At 44.6% G+C, this 15,385-nt stretch overlaps 1 protein-coding gene across 1 annotated transcript in view; it reads left to right on the top strand.

Annotated features, from left to right (window-relative positions):
* The window catches only part of EEIG2 (EEIG family member 2), a 494,462-nt gene that overhangs the window by 385,701 nt on the left and 93,376 nt on the right, over positions 1 to 15,385 (top strand). Inside the window, exon 8 of the mRNA XM_078668430.1 lies at positions 14,619 to 14,808. Coding sequence (XP_078524556.1) covers positions 14,619 to 14,808 — 190 coding nt within the window. The remainder of the gene's footprint in view (positions 1 to 14,618; positions 14,809 to 15,385) is intronic.

Here is a 15,385-nt window from a genome sequence, read left to right as displayed (position 1 = left end):
TAGTTGAGTCATCAATAAAGCACTGTTTGTTGGGCGTACTACCACCCCCCAAAGGCACAACGCGTATGCAGCTTAAATTCACTATGTTGGGGTTGGGGCTGGCACTGGCGAAGCGCCGCATAGTCATTCACTTGAAGCAGGCCACAACACCTCTTCCGGAGAAGTGGAGGGCAGACTTACGCGAATGGGGTGTTGCTTAGGAACGGCGATTATGAACTGTCCACAATAATGAGAACGCAGACAGAGACCTAGAAACTTGGGGAATCATGCTGGGGAGGACGCAGACCCCAGGGAATCCTGGTGGGAGGGACCCTGAGTTGCCCCAGAGCATGCTACCTGCGCGCATAGTGGAACCTTCCAATGGGCACCTGCCCCCCGCTTCATAGCGACCACAGCACATGACCTCACCTCCCATTAAATGAATCCATATTGGCTCTCGACTGATGCATCAGTACAGATCACCAATTAGGCCACACATCAATTCATTGGCTGCCTCTCTGACTAACCAAGACCTCCCCCAGCCGACTCACCCATCAAACCACCTACTACACCTCTCTCCACCTATCCTTAGGAACCTTCGAACGGGATTGGGATAGCGGGACTAAGTAGCACTCTGAAACCTCTCTAAATGAAATAAGTGCCACTAGACCCTAATGCGCTGTAACCACCAGATGCTGTAAGTTGTATTATATTGTTTTGATTATCTTAAAGGGAAAAAAACACAAAGTGACAAGAGGGTAGAAAATGTAAATAAGCTACTCCCTAACCACAAAGCCAAAATAACACGAGTAGCCATGGAATGGCATACGGGCTCTCCTTACCATAGAAACAGAAAAGGCCCATCTCTATAAATTGTGGAGGCAAGTTGGACAATGTAGAGGTGAGCTCACCCCCATGGGCACGTCAGATAGGTTGTATCACTACGGGGAGCGGGCGCATAAATGTTCTGGGTACATGATATACCTAACCTCACCAAATCCTATTGTAACAGTCATGACTACTTGGCCCGTACAGGGCGAATGTATGGTAACTTGTATCTTGAAGGAGTATGTACACTGATTATTTTCTCTAATTGTCAATAAAAAAAAACATTAATTAAAAAAAGATTTGTGGGAGGTAATTGGGAGTACATTATCCATTTTACTTCCTGTCGTCTGTGGATGGAGCTTTGTTGTCTGCAAAGTCTTTAGTGTATCAGGGTGCGGAAGGTTTCAAAGCTTGCTCGTGCGTAGTTTAGTTGGAGTGGGAGTGTTCACTTGGTTTTCCAGAATGTTGTTGAAGTCACTTAGTAGGGGTTTGACATCAGATTTTGAGTTGGCAAGGCAAGAGATGAGTTCAAGCTTTATGATGTCGATAACAAAGTCTTTGAAGTATCTAAAAAGTTGGTGACCTCTTTGGGTTGACTTTGGTTTGTTGCTTTGGATGGTTAGGTAGAACTAGTCCTGAAGTATGGGTGATTTGACTTGATTGTTGGTGAGGTTCCTAAGACAAACCTGAGCCTTTGGAGTTGGTTTACATACTGTTCTATGTTGTGTCCACAAGGTTGATGAGTGTGTTTCTTGCTTTTTTCGAGATTGTGTTGCCTGGGAGATTGATGCAACCTAGGAGGGTGGTGTGAATACGTAGGATGCATGATGTTATGAGACTTTGGCAGTGTAACCGCCCTTCTTCCTTGAGGGCCTGCCCTTCTTCCTTGGAGGCCTGTAGATGGGATTGAATATGGCACACAGAAGTGCTGAGAGTGGTAAGTGGCACCTTAGGAGTTCCAGATATTTAGCTTCACTTGCTTACTTATGGCGCAGACCAAGAGCCTTATGCAAGACAGTGCACCTTCTTCCTTCTCATTTGTGATGTTTGAGCGCAAACCTTCGTTTCTACTACAATTAAAAAAAGAATATTGGTGTGCTATCCAGGGATGGGTAATTTGTATCGCCCGACGCCCGAGACATTAAGATTTATTGCAAGGGCAAGAAGTTTTAATTACTGTTTTGTCCGAAGGGCAAGTAGACAGTAAATTATGGACTGAGATCAAACTATCCTCTGACCTCTTCAAAGTAGCAGTCTGTGTCTCGTCCACAGTGTAATCACCTAACCCAGGCACAAGAGTCATGACACAATTTATAGCAGGATGCTGAGAAGCCTATTTTTTATTACATAGCCCGCCTGGGCAGTCGAGAGAGTAAAGCACAGCATGAACTTTGTGTAGCACGGAATTTTCCACAAGGAGCGTTTGCAGCTGGAGAACACTTCCAGCAATGACAGGTAGGAGACAAGATTATTTGCTCCTTGCTTTTACCCGACTTTTAAAAAAACGTAATTCACCCTTCTGATGCTGCCCTTTCTTGGCTGCACCCTTGGGCCTCTGTGCTGAACCCAGGTTGCTCCCCTCCGCTTCCCTCCCCTCCTCTCCCTCCTCTTCCCTCCCCTCCCCTCCTCTCTCCTCTCCTCGCATCCGAGGCTTGCATTATAGTACTTGGATTTCTTTTGTCATGCAATTCTTGGGCCCCTCTCTCCCCACATTGCTTGCTGTCTGTGCTTAATGTCTCGGCCTCTTTAGTGTCAACAAATCTACATTAAAGCACCTTACTTTCCCTGTGGGGCTCTCGTGCAGCCCACAGGCCACCCCTGTTGCTTTCATTTTCACGAGCCTCTAATTTGTAAACCAGTGTCTGCACTTTGCTCTTTTCTTTCCCATATGGCTCTGCATTTTTTCCTTCACGAGCACACAGGAATCGGAGGCCAGAAAAAGAAAACAGAAGGGGCAAGGCAGAGTTTGCCAGAAGGCAGGTTTGCAGTGATATGTTAACCACAAACTAAAAGCCCAAACCTTACTGTCTGTGATACGATGTCACCAATATCTTGCACCTGGAGCTGAGAGGTTTTATATGCTGTTCTGTGCAGCGCCAAGCATGACTTTAAAGCAGCACTGGGGCGCTAGACTAGGGGTGATTTCTTTAAGTCAGTAGAAATGCCATCCATTAGCATCTGCTACATGAAGCGACCCCAGGCCCTCACACTGACTATAGCCAGGGCCACTGGAATTGTGATCGAACTTCCGCAGTATTTGCCACATAAATCCATCATCTACTGCAAAATTTGTTTCTAGCTCAAACAATTGAAAAGTTACTAAAAATGCGACTGCGTTTTGCCGCGCAGTGGAAGCCTCTTTGTAAAGCTGGACTGGTCACCTTTCTGTTGATTATTGCTGTATTTGGATGTTCACCTCATACCAATGAGTTGCAACCAATGCCCACAGGGTGTTACCAAGTTTGAAAATGATGAAATAATAAACTAATACTATTACAAAATGTGCCGAATTACGTCACATATTTTGCCTTTTCTTGCTGCATAATATACTCAAGCCTGCCACATAATTTCGTCCTCTCTTGCTGCATAATTCCAGTGGCCCTGACTAAAGCTCTGGTCTGACTGACAACAGGCGTCCCCGCATGCGTTCCAATATCCCACATTTTACAACAATAACAGGCAAGTCTCTGAAAGCTCTTTTTGTCCCTACTACCCCTAGCAAACACGTTTAAAGTTAAGGTTAAAAACAGTGCTCCGTTGCTGTTTAGCAACTTACTGCAGTTTTAGGTAGCTCTTATTAAAATGAGTTAACCTTTATGTGAACACTGCTAATCTTGCAAGATTAGGAAACGGAGGACAGAAAAATAAAACACTTGCCCAGGATCACACAATGTAGCTAAGTGGGGGTAAGTCTAGGTTAGAGGTTCAGCACTCTCATTTGGAAGCTGATAAGCCACAAGAAGCTGGTGCACAGCACGCTAAGATAAGGCAAGTATGTGGAATGGTTACCTCAAATGTACCGGGAGGGGTAAATAAACAAAGGAGCATGTATGGCTGGATAGTGTGTTTATGCAGTACATAGAAATGGACTTCTTAAAAGTGTACAGAGTAAAGCAGACATAGTAACGTAAATTTGTCCAAATAAATCCTGCTTAGAGTAGATAGGTTGGTGAGGCCCTCTGTTGCTTCACAACAGCACGACTTGTGGCTTTCAGTCTGTAAATGCCTCTCTGGGCCTAGAAGTCCGTCCTTTGTGTTGTGCTGGCTTTCTCTAGCCTATGCCCTGGATTCTATATTACAGCTACATCTTTGCAAGGGAGCAGTGCTTGAAATTGCACTACAGAGATAAGGGCTGTACCCCAAAGCAGTGAGGAAGGATTGTGTTTTATGCTATTGGAAAGTAATCACATGCAAAGCAAGTGAATAGACTACATGTAGAATGTCCCATTAAAAGCTGCGAAACTCAGAAAGAGCTAACGTTACAAACCTCTCCGGAGATGCAGCAGAAGAAAGTGAAATTGTTCTTATGCTGTGTGCTTTAGTTTATATCAGAAATCACAACATGCCAACAAAGAACCTTCCCTACTTAACACACCAACCACATCAACTTGTGTTAATGACACTTCCTTTTCTTGTTTACTATCTCAGCACGCTGTCATTTTTAGAATTCCCTGTCCAACTTGTCTTTGTCTTGCTGTCTCAACCTTCTGCCATTGGTCTTGTACCCAGTCTTAACCTCATGTTATATCTCTTTCCCCATCTAAGTCGCCTTCATTCTCTTTTTGGATCTAAATCCTCAAACATCTCAAGACAACGTTTACTCTTCTTTCTTTTGCTCCCAGTTGGATGCTCACCTCTGTCCCCTCTCAAGCCCCTGATGTAAAACCACCATCCTCCACTTCCCTTCTTCTCTCCATTCTGAAAGTAAAAACAATTCACAAACTATTGTGGATGGTCACCTCTACAATGTCTGCACCCATACCCTCTCAGAATGCCCCCACAGTTTGATAGACCAGTCTCTAATCTACAGCTGAACTGGGGAATGTTTTGAAAACAGAACTGTTTTTACTTCAGTTTTTTTTAATAGACCGCTGGTTCTTTTTGCTAGGAGATTTGTCCTGCAAGATACGTTCCTCATGTTTTTCCTGGGTTTCCTCTTACACCTCTGTATACTTTATTTAAAAAGCAAGTCACCTGACATGTTATTTTAGATCATGTTCAGTTCAGTATATGAACTGCCCTTGTATTGGTTCCATATAGCAAGCTGGGGCAGGGTAATTCACCCCTGACCTCAACTGTTAGTTTATGGTGTCCTTAAGGAGTGTCTACCACTGTTTTATGAGCCTGTATAACAAATTGATGCTTGGACTTGGGGGAAGATAATACTGACCAGCAAACCAGTATTGAAGTGGACTTTCGAGCTGCTGCAGATTCTTTCTTTGGGATGCTTTGATAGACGTCTCTGGTGCAGTAAAGATTCAAGCTTAGTGATATATTTCACATGCAGCTGCAAAGGGCACTTCATTCACTAATAATGCTTCTAGGACTGACTGTGTAATGTTGGTAAGACTTCTACAGCATAGGTCTAAGTGTGCCTCCCCACTCCAAACTTCCCGTTATGTATCACAGTGTCAAAGATTGAGTCATCTAAATGAAAACCTTACACACTTTCAGAGATGCTGTTTTCATCTAAGTGGGGCTGAAATCTGAAAACCCGTCCCTTTGGAAAAAAGGAATTGTCTCCTACCCTTCCTAGGACAGCTAGAAATGTCATGCTTTCCCGAGCAGGACACCCTAATCTAGACATAATCACAGTTCACATTCATATTCACCCCTGACTATTGCATGAATCTTAAATGCATCGTGGGTAGCAGCTTGGTTCTAGACGATATGTGACTGCGTTTTATATTGTTTGTAAATAGCCTATGCAAAAATGTTATCCTGTAAATATGTAATACTGACTTACACATTACCATGGTGTACATTATACTGGGAATTTCTGATTCGAAAATGCAACCTTTGTTGACACTGTTCTCCCAAATGGAAGCTTCACTGTATTGAATGTCTAAAACGCACGGTCTACAACCTAATTTACACTTTTGCCTGTCCATCTTATTGATTCAGTAAAAAGGTAAGGCAAGTAGATTTTTTTGCAGGACAAGTAGATTTCTATACAATTTTGTCCCTTGGACAAGTAGATTTTTTAAACAATTCCACACCCCTGCTAGACACATTTGGTATACAAATGTCTATCATTCTATTTGTTTTCTGGTGATGTGTGGTTGGAGATCAAATATATTCTAGGGGGAACTATGATAAAAATGCCTTTTTCAGTGTTGCTTCTCTACCCTTTTACATTTCTTCTACAGAATGTTCTCAATTTTATGACAAAAAGTCTATCTCATCCAAGAACACTAGGCTTGCTTATGGTGGCCACTAGGATCAAATCTGAGACTTGATACATTAAGTCCTCTAAACAGAATTTCTTACACTACCTCACATGTCTTGTGCTATACAAATGGTCTGGCTCATCCATTCCTTCAGGAGACACACCTTTGTAGGATGCCTGTTTTTTTCTTTATCTTTTTAATATTTATGGTGTGAGCTGTATTATGCCAAAGGTTAGTATCTACTGTGTTTTTCATTGTGGCAAAGCAGTTAAAATTTGATTTTGAGGCAATGAAACTGTATCTTTAGTTTATTTTTTCCTAAAGCCCACCGATGGAGGTCTTTTTCCCAGGGATATTTTATATTTTTCAGGTATTTCGAAAACAAGAACCTAGCAACGCAACGCTTTACGGGGACAAGCCCCAGTGCAGATACATTAAGGGGGTAAGGAAGAAAAGGGAAAAGTTGGAACTAGTGGAAGTGGAGAGAAGTGAGCCTGTCTGAGATAGTGTTCATTGAGTAAGTGATTTTTAAGTTGCTTCTTGAACTGTAGAAAGATTGGTGCTATTCTGATGTTGGAGGGGGTGTTCCAGATAGATCCTGGAGGTAAATGCTTAGAAGGCTTGTTTTCTTATTTTAACCTTCCTGCAGCGTTTAGTCTTTTTCTGCTGATGCTAGAACTATGTCATGGATTCTCTGATATTGTTACATAGGTAGACAGGGCTTTCTGTAGAGGGGCCTTGTAAGGCATGCACTTAATCTTGAAAATGGTAAAGGCTTTCAAGCCGAGACAGTACAGATCCTTTAGCTTAAGGGTCATATGGTTGTATTTCTCCAGCACCTTGATCAGCTACACTGATACGTGAAGGATGCCTTTCATGGGGGCAAAGGTGGCCTCTGCAATGCGTTGAGCAGGGCATTGCCTCCATCTAGCTAAGAGAGGACTAGAGCTTAGACTTTTGTTCTGAAGTCTTCTCTTGGAAGAAATGTCTTCACTTTTTTCAGGAGAGAGCTGGAACAAAGCTGTTTTCTTCTTCTTAGTATTGTGATCTTTGAGTTGAGAGTAAATCAGAGGGATTTGGCCTGTTCTGTCAGTTAGGGTGTGAAGCGCAGGGCCGGCGCTAGGCATGGACAGCGTGGGCGGCTGCACAGGGCCTCACACTCAGCCCACCAGCATGGGGCCACGCACTGGTGATGTGTCCTGTTGTTTCCCTGGCGATCTATTACAAAGAAAGGTGTCGCCTGCAATTAAGGTCCATTGGAGGGGGCCCCCTCCCTGGGCCTCTCATGGATGGTGTCCGGAGGCATAGGGGAGGGAGACGGAGACGCTCCCTCAATTGCAAAGAGACCATTCACAGACACTGTGGGGGGCCCATTGTCCAGCATTTTGGCGCCCCCACAGTTTTAACTTTTAGACCACAATCAATTCTCACACCTATCAGACTGAAGGTGTGAGAAATGCTTGTGGAGTAAAAGTTAAAACTGTGGGGGTGCCAGAATGCTAGATAATGCCCCCCCCCATAGTGTCTGTGAATGGTCTCCTTGCAAGGGGCCACTTATCTAAATTAGAGGGTGCCTCGCAAGTTCCCTTTTAGCCCAGGGTCTTGCAAATCCTAGAACCGGCCCTGCTGAAGCCTGTTAGGTTTATGTTAGAGAGTCCAAATTAAATCAGAGATTTGGTATTGGTGACAAACAAGAAGAATTTAGTTATTAGCTTTTTCTTTATTTATGACTTATTCACATATTATTGTGCCTCAACTTTATAGGTCTTATACTGGAACCTTTTATAGTGAAGTGTTGATTTTTTTTTTAACATGTTTTTCCAATTTGGTTTTCTTGAAATGGGCAAAATATTGTTCTTATGGACATCACAACCAAATTTAGGGAGAGCTGTTCTTTTCACATTCTTGCATTCTGGTCCTATAGCGGTGACGTCACACTCAAGCTTCGGCGAGGGACGGGCTGAGTGAGCAGTAAGCTGCCCCAGCAAGTGGCCTCTGGCAAGGGGGCCAGCGGTCAGCAGACATAAGGTTCCCAGTTCATCTCCAGGGCCGTGCAACAACCAGGTCTGTCAGGTTTGCCGTCTCCACTTCTTTCCGCCTCCTTAGCCTGCCACCATTGCTGCTATCCTTCTCATCTGGCTCAGACATCTCTGCCCTCTGTGGGCCGAGTCTGCAAAGTGCGACTGGAGTCTGTCCTGAAGTGTGCAGCAGAGGAGTTGCAGGCGGGTGAGACCCCCCCCCCCGTCCTCCTCTTTGGGGCAGAAGTGGCGGCTTGCCCATTGACTGGACTGCTACCGGCTTGCCTGTTTCCCGCTACAGGAAACCTAGACGATTTGCCTTTCCGCCCCCTAGGGGTATGGTGGAGGAGGTAAAACAGCAATAACTCTGCTTCATGCCTGCACTTGCTGCTTCTGTTATGACTCACTTCTCCACCCCAGCTGCTTGCAGTGCTCCGCACTCTGCCTCAGTCAACCCCTGGAGCCTCAGCCAGGCCCTGTTTCGGACTTCGACACATGTCGGCATTATCAGTGAGTGCAGAAAGTGCAGCGCAGTGAGTGAGCTGATTGCCACGGTTCCCAGCGAAAAAACTGGCGCAGTTGGTGGTTTGATTGGCAAAAATGTGTGTGACATTAAGGAACCAGGGTGTGGTTCTCCCTGCAGCAGCACAGAGAAGACCGGTGGCAGGACAGCCTGTAATACATCTAGGGACCGGTGCACCAATGAATTGGCCTTTTCCCACGCATCTGCACCCTTGCGACCTTGCAAGGCATCAACTCTCAACCCACCAGTTCAGTCTCAGCAGCTGAATCCCAACATCTGAACACTTAAACTAAGACTGTGGCAATCGCTCTTCGGTCCCTTTTACATCTCGCTTATTTCGGATGCTTGGTGTGCTTGTGCCTTCTAGACGTGACCCGTGCCTCAAGGCGCATGCAGACAGGCGTTACCAGGGCAACAAGGTACGCTCCTAGAAACGTGTGACCAGCGACAGGAAGGTACTTCACATTCTACAAATGCTAAGTTATTGTTTTTTGCAGAGTATCGCTCGCAAGTCCCGTATGACATCTTAAACAGGAGCAACATTCTAAGATTAGTAAAAGCAACTCCTTGGTTCAGGGCCCTGGAATCACGCAACATTGTATCAACCGTTTCCTTCGACCCAGGTTATGGCAAAACTCAGAAGCCTCTTTGGTAACGTTTAACTCGCCCACCTGGGCTGAAATTCTCTTATCCTGTTAAGAAACTTTCATTGCATGGGGCATTAACAGGGACCGGCTACCCTACAGTGTTGGCTAAACCACAACCCCACCCTTGAGCGGCATTCAAACAAACCATATTCAATTTTAAAGACTGCTCAAGGCTGTGCGGTCAATAATGGCAGACCTCTAATCACTATTGCGCTCTCTCATATAGTGTGACTGGAATTGACTTCTTGCAGCTCTGTCTGGGAGCTGGATGATCGATTCAGGTTGGACGACTCCCAAACGCTTGACATCTCCGTTACCAGTTCTGTTCTCCTGGAACATCAGCAGCCTCCAACAAAAAAATGCACTTTCTGACCCACTTGTTTTTCTAACAGACTACGACCTCTTGGCCCTGCAGGAAACATGGGACGTACAAAGCCTTCCCATAACTGGCTTCATCGAACACTAGAAGCCGGCGGTTAGAGATCATAAATTCGGATGCCCAAAGGGTGGCTTATCCATTTACATCTTGCGTAACTTGCAAAGCAAAGTTGAATCGATACCATTCCAAGAGAGCTGGCTCCTAGGAATCAAAATCATAACTTGGTGACCACGGCGTCCTCTTTGATATTCAATGTTTACATCAACCCTAGCGCAAGAACAAAGCAGGTAAGCCTTTGTGACTTGGCTGGAAATTTCCCCCCAAGCTGACTGCTTGATCACAGGGGAGTTTAACACCATTCTTTTTCAAGGGAGCCCTGTGGACCTTTAAGGCCCCCTGCCAGGCCTCTCACAGGACATCCTGAAACAAGCAAAGCCAAGGGGCCAGCAACACAGTACGCTGAGCAAATTTCTGGTTTTGCAACTCCATAGCATTGGATACATAGTTTTTAACGGCAGGTTTCCACAAGATACGCTACCAAAATGGACCAGGACAAATGGTAACACATGTTCCTATTCAGACTACACCATCTGCAACACAGAAATGTTTTCTTACATAGAAAGTTACAGCATCACTGTAGTGACCATCATCCTCGGATAATCACCATTGCCCTTAAACCACCATACCTTGAACAAACTAGGGCGACACACCGTGCCGTATGTTCCGACAATCTAAAGCATCTAAAATGGAAACCTTCCTTTAGCCGAACCATCATGGAGGAATGTGTGCAGCTCATCTCTCAAGCAAAACCTAAATCCAGACCCCAATAGTGGACTGGTTGAATCTCTGTACTCAGCTGCTTGCTAAGTTCCAACAGCCTGTTCACCAACATGTTCACTGTAACCCAAGCATCGCTTCCACACAGACTCTGGCCTTAAAGAAAGCACATAAGAAGGTCCGTAGAGACTTTCGGAAGAATCTAGGGGCCACCGTGTAAATCACTGCTTATAAAACAGCACACACAAACTACAGACGGGCATGTCACGCAGAGAAGCAAAACCATTTCCAACAGTTCTGGAGTACTCTTTTATGCGTGAGTAAGCAACCCACCTCATAATATTGCTGGGCCCTGGTGAACAAACGAATAAATGGAAGCCGCTGCCTGGGCAGCACAAACACCAAAGAGCCAGAATAGGCCATGTTTCTCATCAGTCATTTCCATGCAAGTGAAGGAAAAGACCACCTTCCCAACCAAAGCGTAACATGTCCGTCAGTAATACTCGGGGAGCATCTGCCTCAAACTCAAGATCATCCGCTCTCTCCCACTGCAGAAATGTATCTTTCATTAAATAGACTGGACCAGATAATATCAAAGGCAAGGTCTGATGAGACTCCAGGGCCTAATGGTCTGCTGGTCAGTTAACCAAACATTTTTGATTACTGTTTACGGAGTCCAGCTATGCCTGACTCGTGGCTTGGGGCAGTACTTCACCCCATCTACAAAGGAGGCTCCCGATCTGACCCCAGCAACTAGAGGCTGATAGCATTACTTGATAACTAGGCCAAGTATTTTGCCAGCCTTCTCTTGAAGGACTTGAGACAGTGGTTGTAGTTGAACGAGCTTGTCTCCTTAGCCGTATCAATTTTGACAGATAAGGCAAATACCTCTTTTGTAACATTGCTGCTTTGTGGACTTCAAAGCAGCTTTCGATTGCATGCCAAAAGGAGCACTTTAGGCTAAGTAAAAAAAAAAAAGGGGGGGGGTCCTCCCCACCACTCCCCCAATCTTTTGAATCCAATAATCCAGTTGCATACTGGAGTGGAGAAGTGTGGCTCAACGGTTAGAGGCGGCAGACCCGGAGGCTGAGGTCGGCCCGGGACCAGGGTTCAATTCCCGACGCGGCCGGGTGCAGGACCAATGTCAGCGGGCCTGATAAATCTCGCCTCGGTGCCACTCTAACCATGGGGTCCCACGCTGCAACTCTGGGCAATAACTTGCTTATTCTCCACTCCGGCCCCACCGCCGCCGGGGATGCCTGGCTTCACCTTGGGGATGCCCAGTAAAGGGACCATCTCACAGGGAAAGCCAGGACGGGTTCCCCAGTGGTACAGCGCTGGGACGCTCCAGGGTAACCACGCGCTCTATAAATCCAACATTCATTCATGCATTCATACTAATACATGGATTGGAGGCAAGCTGGGGCTTGGTTCAAACCTGTCCTGGAAAATCCCAATGTCACTGGGAGCCAAACAGAAATGTGTACTAGCCCCCTGCTTTTTAATTTATTTATAGCGGACCTCCCTCAAGTTCTTGACACAGTCAACTGCCACTCCGCAATGATCGGCGGAGCTCAGATTTGTAACCTCCAATACACTGATGACGTTGCCCTCTTCAGCATCACGAATGTAGAATCGCAACAGTTGCTTTATTATGTGTACACTCACACATTTACCAATAATCGATAGAGTTCAACCTGAAGAAGACGAAGGTAGTCCCATTTGGCAGAAAAGAGCATCATGGGAGCGGCTGGACTTGCAACAATCATATAAGTACCTGGGGGTACACATCGATGCTAAGGGTTCCTTTATTAAGCGCCGAAAGAAAACATCTATTAAGGCTGTGATCCTCCAAGCAACCTTATCCAAACTTTCAAAATAATTATTAGGCCCAAGCCTCGCCACAATGCTGAAAGTATGCAAGCCAAGATCTCCCTTGCACTATACAAGGTCCTTCTGGGCAAGGACAGTACTGCACTAAACAAACTCAATACAAGGATCTATAAACATGTCTTGCGACTGCCGAAGTCTTCGTTCACCACTCTGATTAAACTGGAATTGGGTCTCCTCGACCAGCTTATGTCCGCGAATGAACTGTGGGATTAAAACCAGAGTCAATCTGCATTTAAATTAAGTATTAAAAAGCGTATCCATCTCTGGTCCTACCACGCAGATAGCGCAATCCTCGCTAAATGCAAGCATGCATGGGTAGTTATTAACTCTTATCAGTCGACTTCTCCATCCTCATACCTTGCCTGCACATATTTCAATCACCTGAAGCTAAGATTCATGGCTCTCAGGTTGGGTGAGTGACTTCTTGAAGCACCTAGCCCGCTGGCGCCCCCCAATGGGAAAAAATCAAATGCAGTGGTCGTGGCTGACAAATCCCTTGAGCACCTTCTGTGCATCTACCCAGCCATGTTGGACAAGTGTAAAACGAGCCTCCGGGCTGAGTGGAACAGGCAGGTAGTTTGTTCATTTCTACAGAGCATCATTGCTGCGCCTAATCCAGAAAACACGGCCCTAAACATCCTATTGACCAAATTTGTATATCTTGCATATAAAAGGTTTAGACCCTTTGGTGACTCCCCAGGTGGCTCCGTAATTCACTCTTTAAAGCTCTCGGGCAGCATGCTGTCACCTGGTTCACCCTGACTGCTTCTAATAACCCAACACAGGTCTCTCCTACGGGGAAGGGGTGCTGGTAGGTGTTACATGCCTGCTTACTCGCTATTCGGAGGTGTGCTTTTGCGATGGTGCCGGACATCGTCATCATGCTGGCCCTTCCCAACTCAGTGCTATAAAAGGTACCATTCGTATTACCAATGAAAAATTAGCTGCTACATTTAAGCTCCTGCTCTTTCTTACAGCTGTTAGATGTAATTGGGTCGCTGCTAGCACTTGAAGGCCCTTGGAAATCAATTTTGTATTTTATGTAATTATTCATTCTTAACCCGATTTTTTCTTCTCAAGATTTGTCTTTTTTATAACATGGATTGCTTTTTATCGTATTGTATGCTTTAAATGTTTTAACTAACTGTACACAAAGATTATACTATTGAGGAGAGCTGTGAAGGCGATACTGATGTTTCCATTTTGTATTACATTCAGTTTGGACTGCTGCGGTTAGTCTTAAATAGGTAATTTCAATAGAGAAGCTTTTTAAGTAACAATGTGAAAGCGGGAGTGTTCTCATAGGTAGGTATTATTCCAGTGTTAGAGGACTCCAGTGTAGGGTACTAACCGCTAAATAGCTACCTGCAAATTGTCCTTGCGAAGTGATCATGTTGGTGGTGGTCTTGTAAATTATGTCAAGCCATAATACTTTCCCAAAGACCAACGGTGCTGACATCCCTGAATACTTTTTCACAAAATGGTAAATGCTTTTGTTAGGTGTTTATCATTTCTATTAAATATTATTTCTTGGAGTTATACCCATTTTCAAAGTTGTGTGTCAGGCAGTCAGAGCCCTTGTTGGCTTTACCTTTGCTTACTAAATAAAAACAATTGACAAGTAGTCTGTTGTTGTTGAAACATACTGCTACCTTGAAAATTAAACCTAGATAATGATGCAGGCACCATGCCTTAACGATCCTTGTAGGTTTGGTGTAGGGCTTTAAAAAAAAAATTGCCGATCCTCATTCCTTTACTTTCCCCCACCCCCTTAACTTTTCTCTCGCTTTATAAAACGTATAGTGGATGTGTTTGTGCTAACAGCAAAAATGTGATGGTGTAATTGAAACATGAGAGAGAACTAGGTCGCAGACAAGAAAGAGTTAAGATATGAACTCTTGTAGATTGTGATTTGTATAGCCAATCAGAATGCACCTTTTGAAGATACCGTTTCCAGATCTTTTATTTTAATTTCATTTGCATACTGTTCTTTTCCAAAGATAAGCATATTTATTGATTAAAATGGCATGTTTATTAAAATGTTTGTTATTCATTCGAAATAAAGTCTTAACGTTTTATTGTGAACCCTCTCATCTCCTCCATTTGCCCACTTTTCATTCATCTCCTCCATCTTCCCCCTTTCCCACTCCATATACCCCCTTCCTTCATGTTTTTACACAACAGGATACAGTACAAGTCACTCAAGATCTTCCAGTTTCTCTGAGTTGAGCCACAAGCGGAACACCTCAGTAGGAAGCACATCCACTGGTATTGGAAGCATTCCAGAGCCTTGTGAGGGGGACGATTCCAAAGTTACAGAGTCCAGCCTGGATACACCTGACAGAGAACGTTCACCATCAGAAAAACTGCACAGGTATATGTCCCTTTGCTGCCGAAGCCGTGTCTGCTCGCTTGGAGTTTAACATTTTGTCTAAAACCTGCCCTTCATTCTTGTTGTGGTTCTTAAAAAGAGCATTGGTAAAGATAGTATTCTCACCTGTAAGACCTATTGGCTTTGCTGATGTTTTTAGCCATGCTGTATAGTATTTCAACTGCTGTGTGCTTCAACTCCTTTTGTAGACCTTTACATACATAGAACATGCTTGTGCATGCCTACAAAAGGATGTTATTTGTCGTTATTTATTGATCTGAGATTAATCCGTAAAAAAAAAATAATAATAGTGTGAAAGCACTTTAAAAAAATGTGTGGTTGAGTGGGTTGTGGAGGGGGATGGAGGGAGAAGCAACACAGCAGGTGAGCAGAAGAGAAGGAGCAACAGGGAGTGAATTCAGGCGACAGAGAGCAACATGTATCGCAAGGGGAGAGAAGCACATCGGAAGAGAGACCGAGGGGGAGAGGAAAGCACACATGAGACAGCTGGAAAACACATGCACTAAAAAGTAGGTCCCTGAAACTGAGCAGAACAGAGGAAGCATAGAAGCCAACCAAT

The sequence above is a fragment of the Lissotriton helveticus genome, chromosome 1_2 (assembly GCF_964261635.1).
Source record: "Lissotriton helveticus chromosome 1_2, aLisHel1.1, whole genome shotgun sequence".
NCBI classification, from domain to species: domain Eukaryota; kingdom Metazoa; phylum Chordata; class Amphibia; order Caudata; family Salamandridae; genus Lissotriton; species Lissotriton helveticus.
This window is presented reverse-complemented; position numbering and strand designations above follow the sequence as displayed.